This window comes from Harmonia axyridis, chromosome 2 (genome assembly GCF_914767665.1).
Source record: "Harmonia axyridis chromosome 2, icHarAxyr1.1, whole genome shotgun sequence".
In the NCBI taxonomy this organism is placed as follows: Eukaryota; Metazoa; Arthropoda; class Insecta; order Coleoptera; family Coccinellidae; genus Harmonia; species Harmonia axyridis.
This window is the reverse complement of record NC_059502.1, coordinates 19535731-19557806: the sequence shown is the minus strand read 5'-3', so window position 1 is coordinate 19557806 and position 22076 is coordinate 19535731. Positions and strand designations below refer to the sequence as shown.

Here is a 22076-nt window from a genome sequence, read left to right as displayed (position 1 = left end):
AAGAAAGAGGCTTTGGGCACCTTCTATACTATAATTCAGCAGTAAACTCAACTCATATTTTCCGCTAAGTGGAATATGCCATATTAGTTACTGTTCATTTTTATTTAATTTAATTTTCATCAGTAATCAGAACATACATTCTATGAGCTAATTTATTAACATTTAAAAATAGCGTGACAAGTCCCCCTTCATTGAGAGGATCTTCTAGTTCTTCAGTAAGTCATCTGGCCATACTCTTCTCAATCTTCTTGGCTGGTTGTCTGATAGAAGTGATTGCAGAAGCATGTTTTAGTGCCCTTCCAACCTTGTGTGATGTTTTGTGCTTTTGTTTTTTTTTTATGACTTCATGGACGTACGGTATTCTTAGATCTTCGTGTAAAGTTTGATTAGTTATGTACCAAGGTGCATTGGCCATCATTCGGAAAGCTTTTGATTGAGATCTTTGTAAATTAGCTACGTTCGATTTACTAGCACATCCCCAAATTTCTATTCAATTGGACCATATTGGTATGATAATAGTTTTGTACAGCAGAATCTTATTTTCTAATGAAAATTTTGATCTTCTTCCCAACAGCCAATGTATTTCTCTAATTTTGAGATCGATTTGTTTTCTTTTCTTCTTAATGTGCTCTTTCCAAGTCAGAAGGGTGTCCAAATGAAACCCTAGGTATTTGAGTGATTTTCCCTTAGGTACTATTTTATTATTAATATGGACTGATGGGAAGGATTCCCTTCTCAAAGTGAAATTAACTTGTTTAGATTTCTCTTCGTTTATCTTAATTTTCCACTTGTCCATGTCACTAGTATATTCAAGTGGTCTTGGACCAGCTTAGTTTCATCAGCAAAAGTACCAATAGTTGTGTCTGAGCATGTTGGAAGATCAGAAGTATATGATAAATATAGATATGGGCCAAGGACACTTCCTTGGGGAACTCCTGCCTATATGGGAAAGTTTCTGGATCTTGCTTCGCCTACTTTAACGAAAAGTTACCAATTTTTTCATTTATTTTTATTTGTAAATTAGAAATATTTACTTTCTTCCATGTAGATTATTGTTTAAGGAAATTATGTGAACACCCAATAAAATTCGGTGAATTGTAAAAAGAAATATCTCTAATTTCGTTTTGAACTGAGCAACCACGAGGTGGTATTCCCTCTCAAGTTCTTCAATAGGCAAAATTCAGCCAGTGATTCCGTAAATATGGCCAATCGAAATTGGTTTTCTTGTTGATTTCAAAATTGAAATTCGACCGAATTTTTTTCGTGATTTCGATAAGGTTGAGTTTTTCTGGAAATATGTTTGTAAAAAAATTATTTCAAGCTTCGTGTAAAATTTTGTGTTTATAGCTTCATTACAATCATAGAAAACTCAAGCAAAATATCTAGAAAGAACTCGCCACTATACATGGCTTGCTTTTGATTTTTGAACTCATGAAAGAATATCTATGCCTTCTGCACTTGGATTTCAAATAACTTTTATACTACAAGTATCGGCATTGATATATTCGTCGACGATTTCAAAAACCTGCTTCGAAGGTTTTGAATGAACGAGTGTCAGAATGAGCCTTCTATTCTAGTATTATACATTATTTTCTCTAATTCACTGAATTTTTGTTGAAAGTAATGTAATATTGCCATAAATATCGTTGAGTGAATTTTGCATTAAAAAATATTGGATGGGAGGACTGTTCTCTGTATCACAAATTAAACAATTAATAGATAAATCCGTGACAGAAGAGTTCTGAGTACAAACATTTATAAAAAAATAATAATTAAATCTGTGTGCAACTGAGATATTCCCGCACGATTTGGGTCTACATTTGAATTACAAGTGAGGAACATCTAATATTTCCATGATTACGAATCTGATCGGATTGAGATTTTACGTGTTTACCTAGAATAATTATTTCAAGCTTTTGGAAAATTAGTGTTGATAGTTCGTATCATCAACTAGAAAAACTTGATCATAATCTCAAAGAAAATAATTCCGTAACAATAAATATGACAGAGTAAAAATTATGTAGTGAACATAAAAACAGTTTTAAAGTGTTTGCAAAATTTTGTGTTAACTGAAAAAAAAAGAGGAAGCACTGGGGTGAAGTCAGTAGCTTTTAAGCGCTTTTCATTCTATGGCCAAGTGCATTTCACATTTTTTCATGAGTTTTGAATGTTTCTGAGAATAAATAGCTCGAATCGTTGTGCAAATTTTCGTTCAGAAAACGTTCTTGATTTAAGCGAAGCAAAAATCGATATGAATTGAATAAAAGTTATTCTATTTCCACTTTTTTTTATTCAATATGACAATTGTTTCGCTACACAGTAGCTTCTTCAGATATTTTACAATACGAAACAATTGTTTTATTGAATAATTAAAAGTGAAGATAGAATAATTGTCATTTAATATCTTTTAAAATGAATTTTCATCAAGTGAAGACTGAATCAATATTCAATATCAACAAGACCACAGAGTTCAAGCAATTACCGGTTTGGAATGACACGGAAATGTTTGAATATGTGAAAACTGCGAAAGCCTTCTCTACTCGAAACCTTCTAAAAGGCTCCTATGTCACTGATAAAAGTTCGAGGTGCCGTAAGATGTTGATATTGAATTGCTGTAGACATTCTCCTATTGTTGTTTCTTATCACTATTTCCGGTAGCATACTTTCGTGTGTAATTTTGCACCGTGAGCCTAGAGTTCAATTACACCTCATTGTTTTGTTCTTGCGGTAGTTTCATATCGACAAACGATACGACAGTATGAAGAATGTGTGTAGGAAATGGAAAAATAGATTTTTTCTTTTTTTGTGTAATATAGCAGAGTAGGAGATCTGTTGGCAATTTCAATTTCAGTTTGTAATTACGTTTCTCTGCTGCAGATAAAAGAAACCTTATAATGGCTTCTGGGAAAATAAATTCGTTTTCCAATTCTGGTATTTCCGATCGTATTTCATCTTTCAGTTCTCGCCAATTTCGTTGAACCTATTCTCAGTTTCGAAACAACATTTTAAGAGTTTTGAAACGTTCAAGAATGAAATATGGTGTTTATGTTGAATCAGTAGCTTCAAACTCCAGCCTACGTATATTAACAAACATATATATCACACATTTACGAGAAAATTTTGATTTATTATTATAATTAAAAAATTTCTACTGAAATTTTCACAGTTAATGTTTTGAAATATGTAGAGTACAAAAATCGATTGAAAAAATCCGTTCGTCTATTAAGTTCCAAAATTCATATTATTGAAATTTAGACTAACATTGGTCCTCCTGGATCAAAAACAAAATATATCATTTCTGAAAGCAGAAAAATCAAGATTTCATTAAAAGAAATAATCATATATGAGAAACTTGAACACAGATGTCACAGATATTCAGAAAATTGGAAAAATGTAATGCTATGATGATACTTACTACAACATTTTTCAGTCTTAATCTTTTTAGTTTCGAAGTTACGAATTTTTGAATATAATAATAATAATTACAATTTTCTCTCGAGGGGTATCTGGCGCAATATTATCGATCTAGTTATTAAGACCTTATATAGAATGATCTGTTTTTTCCCTAATTCTGTGGCTAATCCGTTCATTCTGCCATATCTTGTAGAATATTGCACGAATATCGTAGATTCGCACAGATTTCATGGTTATATTTTATTAGTAAAGGTTGGTACTCGGTACTTTCCTGTCACGAATTTATCTATTATCTAAGATGTCTAAAACCATGGTGTATGCACTCCTCAAATTTTGAATGCAATGACATTCGACCAATTTGAAAATATTAGTTTTAGTTCGTGGCGGCGCCGCAATGTCATACTTGTCATTTCGATCTTTTTCTGTTGATTTTGATTGGATACATTAATTAAAACCCGATACTGACCAATCAAAAGCGATGTGTAACCGAGTATGATCGCGTAAAGTCGTGAAACAAAACACGAAACGTTTACTGGAATGAATTCAAATATTTGAAATAGAGAGAGTTTATTGGTATTTCAATTACAAGAATTGCTTCCATAGATCATAACTATAATGAAAGATATACATATATAGCTACATAATGGCACAAAACTTATAAATAATAAACAACAAGAATCTTAATTTGTTGATAGCGCTACCTACAGTTGACATAACGAAGCTTAACTAATATTCTCAAAATTGGCAAAACAAAAGCAGTCCATACACCTGGTTTTTAGACATCTTACTATTATCTGTCAAATTTGTGATACTACAAACCTCAGAGTAATAAACATAGATAGAGGGAGCATATGTCATTTTCAGTAAGCAAATTTTATCCCCATCATGAACTATCAAATTTGACATGAAGCGCGCGGAAATGAAAACATATCAGTCATACGATATTTCACTCAATTCGCGAGTTTCTCCACAAAGAACGCACTTCTTATGTCTCATACTGAATCAACATTTCATATTAACTCAAAATATATTGAAATAAATACATAAATATATCAGAAATTCAGAAAACAAGCGCGTCAAACGACGTGAAACAACTGATAACACTAAGCAAAAGTTGTCAAACCTTGGATTTCAGCAGGTAGATACTGAAGATAATAAATATTCTGCTTATTATAAATTCGACAATTAGGAAAATATCGGATTCCAAATATTCAAATTTGCATATTTAATCGGGAACCACTCAAATGAATATATTTCATTCAATATAATATACATTCATAACGATATAGTAAAATTGTGGATTTGAAAATATATCACAATCCGACAACGTAATCTAAGCATTTCTATGTTTATTACTCTATGGGTTAAGATTTTGCATGTATAATATAGAATAACAATTTCAAGCGTATACATATTCTCATGGAATAAAAGTGAATCCACCTTGCCATGAGATGCACGTCCTTCAAGGGACTGCCTGCATAACTCGATAAATTCAATAAGCGTATATTGTTGACTGCAGATTGAATATCAACCGGTTTCTGAACCTACTTCTCTTCAACTGAATGACATAAACGTGACAGAGCTAGTTGCAATCGCACATATTTCTAATTCTGAAGTAAACAACTAATCTCCAATAACAGAGCTAAACATTCTTATCCCCTTCTTTGTTCTTAGTATGAATAGCCGAAGTGTACGTGAATCAATTGACACAATAGTCGGTATTATCTCGCGAAAATGAGTTTATCGCGTATGAAACGTCGCTTTCCCATTCTGACAAATATCACAGTGACTTTTAAAGCTCAGTTCTTCAGGTATTCCCTGAGTTGGAACGTATCGGAGAAGTGTCTTAACACAAATGTGTTTTTTTCTGTAGTTTTAGTATTTGGTAAGTTTAGAACTTTTGCTTAATCTTATAATGTTCTAAATTATTTGTTATTGGAAATCCCTGGAATATCTATTACACAACGGACCCTAGTAATACTTCTTCTTCTTCAGGTGCCGTCTTCGTTCCGAAGTTTGGCTATCATCATCAAAGCTATGCCTATTTTCGATACTGCAGATCTAAACAATTGACAGTTGTTGCAATTGCACTTTTCTCTTAACCCATTAAAGCCCATAATTCCCCCGTGAAGATTTTCAACTGAAACTTTGTCTGATGAGTTATTTAGACTCAAAAAGTGATATTGTGTTATAAAAATAATGATCGAACATGCAGGAGAGTTACTATGAAGCGGCAACTTAAGTTGCCACTGGGATAATTCATGAAGAAATTTTCCAAAGTACAATAAAACTAGCATATCAATCGTATACATCTATTGTGATTCAACCGTATAATATTTCCTATGAAATTACATAAAATATTATTATTTTACATCATGAAAAATTTTGAAACACTCATCAGGATGAACAGGAACTTCACACTTCTTGCATACAAAAATTGTACGCCTGCCACATACTTTACAACGGCGATACTTGGATTCACCTTTTTCGATGAAATGATCTGTTCGATCTTTTCTTATTTCTTCGAGAGCTGGTGTGAACTCTAGAGATGATCGAACTCCTGCTACCATTGGAGGACTGCCGTAAGACTTCAGAATGAAAATAGCACACTGACGTCTGAAATCCAATAGAGGAATATCATGCCCAAGGCGACGATACAGTAACCAACCTTGTGTGCTGCATACATCCACAGTCCAAGAGAAATAAGGCCACCACCATTTTTTCGACCTGATTCTGTTTCGGTAGGAAGCCAAAAATTGATCAGAAAGATCTACTCCACCCATGTTACTATTGTAACGAGCAATAGGACCTGGTACTTTGACAGAAATGACCTTCTTTTCAATTCTGGAGTATCGGTTTGACTTTGACATAGGATGTACATTATCACAATTAGTAAGTACAGTAACAACATTGTTGTCATTCCAACGGACTGCTAAAATATCTCCTGAAGAACTGGTGGATGTTTCACCTCTGGGTTTATTTTTCCACGTTTTTTTATCTGGAAGTTTCATTGAAACACTACAGCGATTCTCACGCAGAGTACCAGTTCCACCAAGTCCTCTAGAACTAAGCTCTTCCAACAACCCAACCGATGTAAAAAGATTGTCAAAGTAGAGTCGAATACCCTTTGACAATTTCATGTGGTCTACAAGTCCAATTACTACGTCACCTCCTTGACCGAGTCCAGTTTCTGGAAGACGAGTTGAACTTCCACAATAGGGTTCAACATGATGGATGTATCCAGATGGATCCGCGGCAACCCATAACTTGAACCCAAATCTGATAGGTTTTCCGCGAATAAACTGTTTGCACCCATGCCTTCCGTAATAAGGAATCATACTCTCGTCGATACTAATAGTGGGCCCAGGACTGATTTGTTTGAAAGAGTTGTTGAGGTGATCAAAAATAGGTCGGACCTTGTACATTTTATCACTTCCATCATTGTTTTCATTGTTGGCAAGGTGAATAAAACTTATCAGTTCATCGAATCGGTTTCGACGGATGGCATCGGAAACTAAGTGCGAATGAACATCTGGATCTTGTTTCCAGTAGAGTCTTCTATATGGAAGAGGGTGGTAACCTGACATCAACATAATTCCGACAAATGTAATCATTTCTTCAGCAGTGGCATTCAGGTTGTGAACGAGTTTCTGCATAGCATAACGATTAGTTTCGGTTACGATATGACTCAATAAATCTTCCGAGAAGTAAGCCCTAAAAGCCTCAATAGGGCTTTTTACCGTTTCTTTCAGAAGATCTTCTGCTACCGGTCGGTATTCGCATTCAAGTTCAGGAATACTTGAAGATAACCCATTCATTTTCGGCTTCCAAGTACGTTCTGTGGGACGCTTACGTTTGGTGCTTCTTACTCTTGTCTGCGAAGAAGTCGTCGGTCTAGGTTCTTCTGAATGGTTCTCATCTTGGACGACTGGATTGCCGTGATCATCATCGATTTCTGGATTCTGCATTTCCACCTGAGAGCGTAATATACGGGCAGGAAGGTGGTCAAAATCTCCAACTACCTCTTCATCCGATAAATCAGAGTCCTTATCTGTATCTGCACCAGGAAGTTCATCAGGTGGACATATGGCTATATTGGTGGCTGATATGTCCTCATCGTTCTCGATAAGGTCAATTAATTCATGAAGAAGTAATCCAGTGCCTGATCTTCCACGAGTATACCTGTCGAAATCATTCAGTAAGAAATGTAAATATTGCAGAAACCGTTGTCACGTGTTCCCGTTGGCCACTTTAGTTGCCATCAAACTTTGCCCGTATGGCAAAAGCAAAATATTGCATGAAAATATTACTGTGAAGAAGAAATATACTGCTGAATTCATATTGAATAAAACTGGTACAAAAATACAAATGTGCATGCATTATTGAAATAGAATACTTACAATCTCTCATCGACGGCCATTATGGTGAATGAAAAAGTTCAAGAGCTCTGAATAAATCGTTATACACTAACTCACTGTTTGACAATATCTGACTGACGTTTGTGCTATTCGAGACAGGACATATCACATGACCGGAATTTACCAATGGAACTTCAATATCTATGCGCGTGCGCATAGAATGTAGTCGAATGCGCCGTGGCAACTTAAGTTGCCACGGGGCTGTAATGGGTTAAGTTCTTCAACCATGATTTTCTTCTTCTTCCTATTGATCTTTTGCCCATTATCTTGCCCTGGACAATAAGCTGTAGCAACTGGTATCTATCTCCCCTCATAATATGTCCCAGGTATTGCAGTTTGCGCTTTTTAATAGTCAGTACCAATTCTTTATCTTTCTCCATTCTCCGCAAAATCTCCACATTCGTTACTCTCTCTGTCGTCGATACTTTTAGTATTCTACGGTACATCCACATCTCAAATGCTTCTATCCTTCTGGTATCGATTTTCAATGTCCACGCTTACATTCCGTAGAAAAGAATTGACAGCACGTAACATCTCACAAGGCGAATGTTAAGTTTAAGGCTTACATCTCGTCTAGTAATACTACTAGTAGCTAATTTAAAAAAGTTGGTTGTTGATAAAAGGAACTCGGCTTCACTCAGTACTTTACAAAGCTACACAAATGAAGTAATGGAAATGTTAATGAACTCAAATTAATGGGACTAATTACCCTTCAACTTATTTTTTTAGCAATGTAGTCTTACATCAAGAATGAAACGAAAATATTTCATTAATATCAGCAATGTGTTTGGCAACATGAGAGCTGAATGTCTAGGCCTAAAAAAATAAGATATTCTGTGGTGTCTCCTCGTGTAACCTCGTTCGTGGTAGTGGAATGCCGAAGAAAACCCAATGAAATAGTCAAGAATAACAAAGTCTTTTTAGTCTAGGTTCCCAGTCTCTCGGGAAATAAAGGAAATGAAGAAGCGAACATACTTGCCAGAAAAAGTGAAAAACTCCTTTCATTGGCCCGGAACCTGTGGATTATAGGAAAATAAACCTACAAGAAATTCAGGAGAAGAAAAAACCGAAAGAGAAACACTCTGGTGGAATCTGGGTTGGACCATTCCAAGAAGTTTCTTCGAAACTTTGACATGGCGAAATCCAAGAAATATATGGATCTCAACAAGAATATACTACACCTCCTCACTGGACTTCTCACAGGGCATTGTCGCCTCAGAAAACACATCATAAAAATGGGTCTAGCAGCAAATGACCAGTACAGATTCTATTGGTAGGAGGAAGAAACTCCAGATCACTTGGTGACGGAATACATCACCATCGCTAGCCAACGCGAAATCTGCTTTGGAAAAGAAACTTGTAAAATTGAGGAAGTAGCCTCCTTGAAGCCATCCCTGATCCTGGAGTTCATTAGAACTCTGGAACTGGAAGACGAGAATAGCTCTGATCAGGGGCACAGTAGAGCATTAGGTCACAGTCCAATGGAACCCTCTTAATCAATCTAATCTAGGCTAATTTATTACCCTATTGGAAAATGTTTTGCTCGTCAGTTGTGAAAGAAATAGCGGGTTCTGCTCGCTCAACATTAGGCTATTGCGAAATTTTTTTCTCTTCAGTTTAACGATGTATCATGGGTTCTACTAGACTAGATTCACCCTAAACTGGCAGTACAAAATTGTAAATGCAATGTACATAAAAAATCGGATTGCAGCTTAATATTTGGCTAATAACACTAAAATCAATCTATACTTGTCGATATATGACGTTCAAATTGTTTAGATGCAGTAACTCAAGCAGAGATATGTTTCAAAGTCTAACTAGAAATAACTATCTACTTAAAATTACGAAATGAACTTTTTCTTAATTTTTTCTTGATTCGGTGGGTTCCCACTGGCATGTTTGAAAAATACTGCTAAGTTGAATACTCAGTACCTACTAAAATTTCAATGGTTTTATCATCTCTGATCAGTGAATTTAACATTTCAGAATGGAATAGCGTGAATCATGACCGAGTGAAAAGACAGCTATCCGTATCGTCCGATAGTAAACTATTAGATGATGACATTAGGGAAGAAACAAAAGTGATACTCCGACCGAAGAAACCGCCCAGGCCGAAGTCCGAGGTGCTGCTCAATGAACAGGGCTTAGAGCATCGGAGGACGAAACGGTTTTCCGCCTTTGGGGTAAGATTTTCATTTTTTATTATCATTGTTTTAGTGAAATATTCAGTGTTCGCTTTTATGCAGGTTTGTAAGGCTAGAATCCCGGCTTGCAAAAATGTCTTTATTCTAACGTACACTATTGAAAAAGATGAAAGAAAATAATAGAGGAAGTAGTTAGGTTTTTGTCCGCTGGGTGGCGCACCGCAGTAATTAATACTGAGTAGCGTCTGCCAGCGTTCAATAAGGTGCCAGTTATTTCGTTTGTTCGTCATCTTGGGAAGAGTTATGCGGTAGGTACTGTTGATCCCTAATAAGGGTGAAACCGGTATATCGCTATTCTCCCTCGATGACATGCATTCTCCTTGGGTTACTTTCGATTATGATTCCTAGCGTGAAAATCTTCTGTCTGACACTGGTTATGTTGATGACATTTTGCTGATATTAATTAACCAGATAGATAATTAATATCGTATGATATTATTACACTATTGGAAATTTTACTTATTTTTCTTTTTCTTTTCATCATTCATTTCCAAATATCAGCCGTTTTATTTATTAAAATAGTAGATATTTTCTCCTTTTTCTTTACTTTTGAAGATTTAATAACAAGATGTTATTCATATAATATTGAGACAGTCGATTTTCACAAGCCTCTGTTGAAGCGAATTTCTCACCAGCAAAATTGTTCGCTATGGACAGAAACAGATGGCAATCACTTGGTACCAGGTCCGGATTATGAGGTGGATGCATAAGAACCTCCAAACCAAACTACCGGAGGTTTTTTTTTTGGCGAGTCACTATCGATGTGTGTGGTCTGGGGTTGTCCTGATGGAACACAATTCATTTTCTATGGGTCAAAGCCGGCTGCTTCTGGGCGATTGCTTCTTTCAAACGGTCCAATTATTGACAGTACAGTTCCGAGTTAATAGTTGTGCCGTTAGGGAGCAATTCATAGTACTTAATTTCCTGCTAATTCCACCAAACACACATTAAAACCTTTCTGGCCGTCAATCCTAGCTTGGCCAACGTTTATGCCGGCTCGCCAAGTTTCATCCGACCGTTTTCGCTTGACGTTGTCGTAAGTGATCCACTTTTCATCCCCAGTTCAAAAATGCGTTGTTTTTTTGCGATTCGGCAGCGATTCGCAGATGGAAATTCGGTTCATGAGATTTTTTGCGTCAACTCGTGTGGCACCCATACATCAAACTTCTTCTTGAGACCAGCCTTATGCAAGTGGTTCCAAACGGTTTATTGTGAAATGTTTTGCTCTTAGGCAATCGAAACAATGCTTGCATGACGGTCGGACTCGACAATGTCCATGATTTCATCGACAATTTTCGACAATTAACCTTTCAGTACGTGGTGCACCTTTGCCATCAAAATTACCGGAACGGAATCGACGAAACCAAAATTGCGCATTTTCAGCCGCCTGTCTTGCAATTTCGCCTTCATCGAAGCAAAATTGTAAAATATAACGTATTTTCACTTTTCTAGTGTCCATGTTTGACGCGCGCTCAAACTATACTCAGTCAATTAATCACAAAACTATCAAGAAAGTTTTTGTAGTACGAAATCTCATCTTTCTAAAGCCATGTAGTAAAACCCGATCAGACTTATGCAACGCGAGATACAGATACAGGAGACTAAAGTCTCCTATTGAAAAAATAATGGATTTCTTTTTACTACACCTAAACTCTTTTTATATATAGGTTTAGTATTTGACTTGTACATTTATTTCAACAGTAGATTCTTGAAGTCAAAAGGGACACTTTTTTTTGCCATGAGCTATGCCACAGAAGAAGAGTAATCACTTCAATTAAAATTCATATTCCGAAAATCATATACTGATTAGAAGTCATTAGAGGTCAAAAATGATGGGAATTATTATTATTATTTCATTCGATAGAACCATTTACGAGCATAGCTGAAAAATACATTTTTTCAACAGCCTGTATCTAAGATTTTTTTCATCGGCCTTCGCATGCCAGAAATGAGCTTCTCTTTGAAAATCTTCCAGTCGCCTAAGTGAGCGTGAACCTTTAGCTCATTCCTTGCGTGTTTTCATGTTGACTCAAATGATCTAATATAGCACCAAGGGAATTGGACCACTGGAAGATTAATATTCTGAAAAAGATTGAGTGTCTCTTTTCGGGGTTCCAGCCAATTTCATTTCAATTTCACAGATTATCGAACTGATTCTAAACCAGTCGGATTTCAGGAATATTACCTTCCCGAGGTACAAGAGACTTCGCTTTGAGTCATTAAGATTCATGAGCTGGCCTAAGAGGAATTTCGAGTTATGAATTCGGACTGTCTATGAAAAATATTCGAATTTATAAAATGCACCACTTTATATTGAAATTCACAGAATCTACTTGTGATAGTTCAGGTGTTTTCTAATTAAGGAGATATGATTGGTTTCACGAAGAATATTTTAGACACAATTTCAATGAAAATTTGTGGCTCGATTGAATAAATGGTTTTGAAACTTTGTTTTTTCCCTTCAATTGATTTCTAGTGTAAATGAGCGATAACTAAAAACATTTTATTTTCAGGGGGATTCACCTTTCGGTAAAACAGAAGCCTATATTAAATTAGAACAATTAGGAGAAGGATCTTATGCAACTGTGTACAAAGGATTTAGCAAGTAAGTGAAGCACCACAAATATTCTTAGACTCATCCCAATCCACTGTAATCCTCAATTATTTCAATTACAATCAATCAGCTATGATGTTTTATATATTTATATGATTCATGTAGTAGGTTGAGATATTTAATCGTAAAAATGATAATTTTTATCTTTTGTAAATATTGACAAGTACCCATTGAATCATTTTTATTTGTGAGTATAAGAACCAGTAGCTCAGTTAAATTAATATTTTATTAGTTGTTCACATTAAAAAATTGTAGGTTTTCAGTTATGAAAAATACTTCAAAAGAATCAATATCGATTTACATTCGTATATTCAAGTATTCTGATTATATTCCACTCAATAATTGTTTCTATTTTTGTTTGTTATGTATTATTGATATTCTGGTTTTATTTTCAGTTTACAGAACCAAGTAGTAGCTCTTAAAGAAATTAGACTGCAGGAAGAAGAGGGCGCGCCCTTCACAGCGATACGAGAAGCATCGTTGCTGAAAGAACTGAAACATGCCAATATAGTTACTTTACACGATATCGTTCATACCCGGACCACACTCACCTTTGTGTTCGAATATGTCGTAAGTATCTATCACTCTATCACAAAAATCGAATCCAAGGAAATCCTCCCCTTGAAACATATAATACATCAATAAACTCAAACACCACATTTTTAATAAGACAATATTTGATTTTTTTTTAACTTTGTTAATAAAACTTTGTTAAATAAAATAAACTATTTTGTCTTAATTTTTGGTGCTACACATTGCAAAACGTGAAATGTAGATATTATTTCAGGTACAATTAACTTTCATATTCGTCAAGAATATGAAGATTAATTGTTTTAAATTGGATATCATCTATTTATATATGATTCCAAGCATACAAATGAAGTGTGAACTGAATAAAAATCAGTGTTACCGTTCAGTCAGTTGATCTAGCAATAATTCATGAAATTTTATTGTTTGGGAACCAATATCCACTGGTTTCGAGACTATTGGATGGTTGAAGATTCCTAAAGAGTCCAAAATGTTCTGCAAATAAAGACCAGCTATCTATCTATCTATCTATCCATATCACAAAGGGGTTTTGTTATCTAATTCTATCGTCTGGAACAAAGTTCCGCTACGCGGTCAACAATATGAGTAAATCCCCAAAAATTGTCACGTAAGAAGAAAGCATTTTGCTAGCTTGAGGCGAAAAAGCCGATGAACTTGCAAAATGAGCATTAAGGTTGACACCTGTTGGTCCTGAGCCGTTCTGTAGGCTTGGAAAATACCATTATAATGCAGCGGTCCAAGAATTGGAGTAGGACAATAGAAAAACACTATAGAGGAATACTCCGGGTCTTGCTCAAGCAAAGAAATTTGTGGTACTTTATACCAGAAAGCTCTTGAAGCTACCACAAGCTGAGCTTCGGGTAATGGTGGGACACTGTCAGTGCAAATACCTGTTGTACCGCATGGGTAAGTCAGTAGATGAGATCTGCAGACTCTGTGGGAAGGAAGTAGAAATGCATAAAACAAATAGTGTGCAAATGCCCGGGGCTTACTGGCCTAAGAACCATTCACATGGGACTCACTCAGCTTTGGATACTCAGGACGTAATAGCAAAGGCTGCTAAGGATGTCGTCGGTTTCGTAACCAGTATCGACGGCCTCCCTGATTTTGTATGAATAGGTAGGGTTAAGATCGATTTGGTCGCTGATCCCGGAAGGCTAACAGAGCCGTAACGTCTCTGATTCAGTGAAATAATAATAGCTGCAGGCAATTTTTCTTCGTTTTCTCTTTATTTCTATTTAAATAGGCAATACAACTGTCTTTGGTTTTTCATTGTCTGACCAATACAACTGTCTTTGGTTTTTCATTGTCTGACCAGGTAAATTTAACAACAATATCCTAATTCTTTTTTCCAGCACACCGACCTCTCGCAATACCTGGAGAGGCACAGCGGCGGCCTGGACCCCCGCAACGTTAGACTGTTCCTTTTCCAGCTCCTTCGAGGCCTTTCCTTCTGCCACAAGCGGCGGGTTCTTCACCGAGACGTGAAACCGCAGAACCTGCTCATAAGCGAGATTGGCGAGTTGAAACTGGCCGATTTCGGTTTGGCACGTGCCAAATCGGTACCAAGTCACACCTACTCCCACGAAGTCGTCACGTTGTGGTACCGACCGCCCGACGTACTGCTAGGCAGCACGGAGTACTCGACTTCCCTGGACATGTGGGGCGTCGGATGCATCTTCGTCGAAATGATCACTGGAGTCGCCATATTTCCAGGGGTTCGGGACACGTACGACCAACTTCACAAAATTTTCAAAGTGAGTAAAATATTGTCATTGGAAACAGTTACTTGATACAAACACAGAGGCGACAAAATGTTCAAGTTGAGCCTAAAAATGGCGAATGGGGCGGGGCATAACCATAGAACTTGACAATACGATTGACTGAACTGACACTTCGTCAAAATTAAAATTATTGGGCTTGATAGATTTGTATGTAAAACAAATTTATTCAACTGAAGAATACCTACTACAGGGACTCAATAAAATGGGACATAAAAGCTGCTATCTTTTGGATCAGAAACCGGCAGCCAATCAAAAACGTGACCACTCATGTCGCCACTGTGTTTTATCAAGTGACTGTACTTTACTAAGATCGCAGCGACATGGTGGCCAAATTCTGAAGCTAGTATTTGCTCTTGTAAGGCTGTTACTGGAGAGGTGTGTAAAACATATCAGCTTTCAGCTATGTACAGTAAAACGACCGTTTCAGGCGTCTCTATTTGAGAGGCAGCAATTCGGCCCAATTTGCTGGCCGCCTTTCATATTTCAACCTTGATTCTTAAGCATAAGGTTGTTTCGCTCCTCTGTGTTTGTCAACATTATCTGCAATAAAAATCTCCAAACCGCCTTTACTGAGCCTCCTGTCGACACATGAAGCCCAACCAATATAAACAGAATTCCCTATCACCATCATTGAAAGAGGGATAAAATCATTATGTATTTCATAAAGACGAAAAACAACACTACCTTCGCTTTCGAATTATTTGGAAGTCGATGTTTTTACATTCAACATACGGAAAATTCCTACGATTTTGCATTCGAAACTAGATTCTATTAAATGCCAAATGAACTGAAACTTGAAACTTTACATAGCCTACCTCTCTTTATATCTTGTGGTCTGATTGATTATCATCATTCATTGTTCAAGAAAGTTCTGTATTATCATCATCGGAGCAGGTGCTGTTGTTATTGATGCTTTTTGATCAGGGGCGCCGAAAAATTATTTGCTTCAGACGCCAAAATTACTCGCTCCGGCCCACTATGCTCATAAGATTAAATGGATGTGTTCATCTATGACTTCATTGAATCAAAATAATTGTATATTATATACCCCCAAAGCTCAAAAATGGACAGTTTTCGAGATATGGAGCGTTGAAAATGGGATCCTTTCCTTTTTTTTAGTATCAAGTCATCAATCGAAGAACTCTCATGTGAGGTTGGTATGGAATTGTATCTTCGGCGCCCAGAACCCACTGAGAAATGGTGTTCTTCAGTTATATTAGGCACCGCTATCGATAATTTTCCATACCCTGTTCCACACTGGCTATGAAATGAGATACACATTGCAAGATCATCCATACATCTTCTCATGCTAAAAAATAACGCCTGAATAATTCACATCTTCCAGAAATGACAGATTCTGGGTATTTTTTGAAGAGAGACCATTATAACTGATTCCGAAGATACCTGATGTCCAATAATAATAAATATGTTCATAAGGAGTCTCAGTGAGCTGTAATTGGGGAAATAATAATCGTATCTCATCAGAAATATGTGATATAATACATATTATATGTGATTTTTATCTCACAATCGGGCGCTAAAACATTTATTCTCAGAATTGCTCAACATGGATTATAAGCTCTCACAGACAAACCAATCTGTGAAAATGTTTTTCTATGATAATGTCATTGTTAATTTTTCCAAAAGGTGCTAGGGACGCCTGCTGAGGAGGACTGGGAAGGAGTGACGAGACTTCCAGGTTACAAAGTTCAAAAACTGACGCAATACAAGCCTAAGAAATTGGGACTTGTATGGCCTAGACTTCATGACGTTCTTCATGGGGAAGCCATGGCCACATCTTTGTTACAGTTGAATCCGATAAACAGATTGGGTGCAGATGACGCTATGGTGCACCCATATTTTGCTGGATTACCAAAAAAGTTGTTGGAATTACCTGATGGTAAGAGTGAACTTATTTTATTATTAAAATCAATATCAACAAAAAACATAATTTTTGAATGGGTATGTCACGAAATTAATGCAGAAACTCTTCATTGAAAATTTCGATTAAATAAATGAATGAATTATAATGAATTCCAAAAAAAAACACATACAAGATGTATAGAATAGAAAATTTTCGAAGAGATTCAGTGAGTCATAATTGATGCCAATGTTTTATGCCATGAAGGCAATATTTCTTGGAGTTTAATGGTTCATTTATTATCATTTTCTTGAAATTTCCACATAGATGAGATAAAGATTATAAAACTATTGTATGTGTGTTCACAAAAACATAGTAAAGAATGATTTATAAGTGAAATTGAAGAAAAACAAAAAGAAAGCTAATCTTTATTACTAATATATGTGTATTTTTTGCAGACGCTTCAATATTCTCAGTAGAGGGTATTCGCCTTTATCCGGAACCATATGCAACGTTGAAATGAGATTCGGAGATGTTTTTTGATAATACACCTTAGGAAAGTCAATCTACCAGTCAGTTATTTTACGATTTCGAAAATACCGCAATGCAAACTATGTTTTACATAAATTTATTTTTATATTTGTTACATTTATGTGGTTTATAATACCGAATCTTATTGTGACTCAATTTCTGCCAATATCATTCGCTTTCAATTTTATGGAAGTTACAATGCAAAGATTAGAGCGCGAATAATGCAATATCGTGAAATGAGAACTCTGATATTTACAATAATTTTCATAAAGATCAACCAGTAGCAATACTTAAACGATGTTATAAGAATAGTTGACTATAGTTTTATATAGTTAACTATGAAGTGAAAATGAAAGAGAAGTGAGAATGGTAAGGACAGATGTCAGTATAGCATCAGAATTTCAGTAAAATTTGAGAAAATCGTTTTATGTAATTTAAAATAACTTGAAATTTATCATGTTTTCACATATAGTGCTCAAAATTCGACGAAACGTGAAATACAACTAAAGTAAAATGAATACATCTGATGGGATATCTGTAACAAGTAAATTATTAAAGAACTGATTGAAGGATATTAAGAAATTGAGAATTTATTTAATTATATATGGTTTATACTATCAGTTATAGCAAGTGTTTGATATTTAAAACTGAATTAATTAAATTAACAACAAGCTAAATTCATTTTCTATTGGTTTTCTGTGATATGAAGAATTTTTGAAATTGAACACTGGTGTATACTGTTGAGTATATCATATGAAATATAAGTTACCTTATGTAATATACTAATTATTTTAAGTGAATATTTTGTTACTGTACAGTGCATGTTATTTGAATTTTGTAAATGCACCTAGGACATTTTTACAATATACAACTTTGGTGTATTTTTTTCTTTTTTTGAGCAAGTGATAACAATTGATTTGTCACAGAACCATTCCTTCCATGGTGCTCAATTACTATATATAAGAATATTTCAAAGTCATGTTTCTGACTGAAACAGCTTGTACAGCAAAATAATGAGCTTCAATTACCCACAACACTTTCTCCTTCAAAAAACTATGAATTGGATTTGTCATGTGTTTCATTTTACACCAAGAGAAAATCAATTGAGTGTATTTTTCCTCGGAAATAAGCTTATTCAAAAATTATAATTTTTCTTCAAAAAATGTTAGTTCATTACTGAAATCAAGAAAGAAATAATTTTCTGAGTTGGTATGTACATTCTCGATTGGAAATGGGCTTTGGATCAGCCATCCGTTATCTTTCTAATAAAATTACACTTCAAACAACAATGATATTAATGGAAGTCTTTAAAATGCCTTATAACATAATTTCTGGATTGAATATGAAAAAAAAAACTCTTAATGGCTAAAATAGATTTTATTGGGGCTCTTCTGATTTCAATAGGCTACAATTGTTTGCGATAAGCATGTGTGTCACATTTTCAAGAAAATCAACTGATGCCTTTTCTTCAAATCCATCCATTGCCTTATTGAAAACAGGTTTTTATGTATGAATGTAGTGGCATGACTTGTAGTGGCAAGGCCATTGTCACTATTTGAAAGATCACTGCAATTCCGATGCTCAATTAATCCAAAAGCACTTTCTATTTATGCACGTCATATAGGTGAATTTATTTTATGTATATTATGATGATCATTTGAAGTTTATCAGTATTTCAATTAACTTGGTATACCATCACAATTTAGTGCTTGTGTTCTTTTATTGACTGTTACTTTTTCTACACATAACTTTCATTATTTTTTTAATATCAATCGGACAAATTCAATTATCCGTTGCTAAAATTTCCTCAAAAATTTGAATTTTTTCCTTATCAAAAAAACCTTTTTGAAGTTCATTCTTTTGTCAATTGCTCCAGTAGACTGAAAATTGAAGACTGGGAAATGTTAAGTGTAATCGATTGATGAATTACATACAATCCAATTCTAATTTTTAATATGGGAAAACCAGTCAGTTATGTATGTGTATTGTCAGGAAATTGTTATGGCGATTAATTTGAAATTTTTTAAAAGATGTTATGAAATTCATGAATAGGCAGACATCTTTTTATAATTGAAAACCTCATTAAATGACCATTGTCAAGAGTAAATTGCCTTGTTGGTCCAATATTAGATAAATAGCTGCAGTTCCATAGATTTCTAAATTAAGCTCTTTGAGTTACTATTAACTGCCAGTGCCAAAAAGGCAATAGCTCATGCTTTAGCACTAGTTAGCACATATTTTACACTCCTGATACTAGCTAGTTACTTTTTTTAAATTTATTTATCAATTTTAGAACTAATGAGATTTGTAGGCCTAAAATAGTTTCAAAATTATTCAATCTCAAAAGTTTTAGAAGAATAACAGTGAGGAATAAAATAAATAGAACACCATAATCAAAATAAATAATTAGGGTTTATTCAAAATTTGTAGCGTTCATTAAATTGCTTATAAAGAACAAGAGGTGACTGCTTATAGAATCATTCACAAATTCATCGAATTATACAACTAGATACTCTTATCGAGATCATTGACTGCCTTTTTCACAAAAATTACAAATGCTTTGCAAGATTTTTTTTAATACAGAGAACAGTAACAAACATCTTTTTTAAAAAAATGAAGAGAGCTTTTCTGTTTCTTTTTATTAGAGCAAAGAGTATTTTAGTGATACAATTTCACAGATTTTCTATTCTTTAAACTTCTTTGTGTATATAAAGAAACTGCAAAGAGAACAAGCTGAAATATTTTCTACTCTAACAAAACTAGAAACATTAAAAGCTAAAAAAATTATCTTTAACAAAATGTTCCACTTTTCTGCCCAAATTTATCATTTCAAATTTGATTATTTATTTATTGAAATCATAAAATTCAATTATACTGCAACAGCCGAAGATAAATTGATTTATCCATTCAATTAAATTTTTTTTCAGTAAAAACTATTTTGGATGTACTTGTATCTTAGAACAAGTTGTCCGAAATTGTTTAGAAGATCTCCAAGAAAATGGTAGCTAACAGTTACGTGCTTTATTAAATGGTAGTGTAGTATATATATTTGCAGGAAGGCACTAATTTGATACAGCAATGCACCCCTCCGACAATGACGTCCAATGGCATGACATCAGCTTTTTTTAAGTTGAAAAAGATTTTGTCATGGTCTTAGAAATAATAAAAAACACATCTTTGCTCAGCTGTTTGCACGCTTATGGGTAAAAATATTTTTATTCTTTATGGGAGATAATTAAAAGATATGAACTTTATTTTGAACAAAAAAAATGAATATTTTATTGTCTGTTGCAAAAAAAAATTTGATTGTGTCATATTTTTTTGTGAAAACTCATTTTCGACCATATGTAATTTATTTTCGTTGTTTTCTCAACTACTAATTATTCTTTTTTATTGTAAATACTTATAAAGATCAAAAGCTATGAAAGCATCAAAGTTTAAAGTTGTTTTCAGAGTTTGCACTTCCACACTGATTATAAATTTAAATAATTCATTTCGTGAATTGCTGATCATTTCTGCAAGCTCCATTGAGTATATATTGAACATGTGATAGAAATGAATTGTTATTTTTGGTTGTTTGATGGAATCGGATGTATTTATTGAAAGGTAAATTATAAATGCCGTGAAAAATTCTGGTGTACGTAATTTATGTACGATGTTGCATTGTAAATAGGAAATAGTTGTTTATATTAAGATAATTATACGAATTTCGAAACTATGAATAAATGTCTTTGTATAAAATCTGTATTATTCAAAAGATTAACAGGAAATTTAGATAAACACTAATCTTTTTCTTTCAACACCCTTATTTCTCAACAAGTTGAGAGAATTTTGTAGGATGAGATTTTTTGTGAAACGATTCAAAAGTGTAATTTTTCAGAAGTTCGAGGATTACAAGTTGTAATTCCTCTTTTTTATTAAGGTTAGCAAGTTAATAATATCTATTGGACCATGCTTGCCATGAGGTGTTTACGTTATACACAGAGTTTCACTATTAAGTGAAAATATATGAACTGGAAAAGTTCACAATTGAACAATTTTATTAAAAGTTCTCCGATAAAATATTAATTATCTGAGTAGTCAAAAATAGATTTAATTAATTACATGTCAGTAAAATGTTTATTAACTTATAAATTTCTGTTACTTAGGAAGACTCAGAAAATGCACTTCTCAGGCATTTCTAATTGATCGAGTAGCAGAATTGGATATTGTGAACAGATAAATGAAAAGATTTTGAATGATACTAATTTTTATCTTAGTCTGCTTTTCTGATGAATGCTCATTTTTTGTGAAAGGCAATGTGAGCGGAAATGAGAGAACAGTACACAGCATATACAGAAAAGTTTAATGTCAGGGCTAGGATTGTAAGAAATAACATTCCTGACAATTTGAAAGGTGAATATTATTTCATAAACCACGCATTATAGAGATTCTAGAAAATGATTATCGGATAGAAAATGTACCTAAATCACACATCAATCCACCTTGATAGAGCAAGCACTTAATGCAGTAGTGGCAAAAGCCATTTCCTAAATTCTTGAGTGCTATGACTACATGATGTTCAAGTAAGAGACGAGACACCCTAGAAGGTCTTGTTGCCTTATGATTTGCAGAAAATATCTTCTTCTTGTGGTACTTGTGAAAATTGTCCTATGATAGGATCTCAACAAATGACCTTGGAAGGCATTTATCGTAATTCTT

General features: G+C 34.5%; 2 protein-coding genes across 6 annotated transcripts in view; one reads left to right on the top strand and one right to left on the bottom strand.

Annotated features, from left to right (window-relative positions):
• LOC123674125 (cyclin-dependent kinase 14) overlaps positions 1-21155 on the top strand; it is a 179958-nt gene extending 158803 nt beyond the window's left edge. For 4 of the 5 annotated variants that reach the window (XM_045608992.1, XM_045608995.1, XM_045608994.1 and 1 more), the window contains exons 4-9: positions 9819-10015; positions 12550-12641; positions 13046-13220; positions 14555-14956; positions 16631-16883; positions 17303-21155. In XM_045608992.1, coding sequence (XP_045464948.1) covers positions 9819-10015; positions 12550-12641; positions 13046-13220; positions 14555-14956; positions 16631-16883; positions 17303-17367 — 1184 coding nt within the window. In that variant the 3' untranslated portion in view covers positions 17368-21155. Of the gene's footprint in view, positions 1-4988; positions 5300-9818; positions 10016-12549; positions 12642-13045; positions 13221-14554; positions 14957-16630; positions 16884-17302 lie in introns of those variants that run through there. The other variant, XM_045608996.1, reaches the window with a different exon arrangement.
• On the bottom strand, positions 5713-8047 carry LOC123674124 (piggyBac transposable element-derived protein 3-like). Its single transcript, XM_045608991.1, has 2 exons — positions 7815-8047; positions 5713-7596 (listed from the first exon to the last, which is right to left on the bottom strand). Exons 1-2 carry the CDS (start codon positions 7832-7834, stop codon positions 5778-5780), a joined length of 1839 nt encoding a protein of 612 aa, XP_045464947.1. The 5' UTR covers positions 7835-8047; the 3' UTR covers positions 5713-5777.
• Positions 21156-22076: the final 921 nt, after the last annotated feature.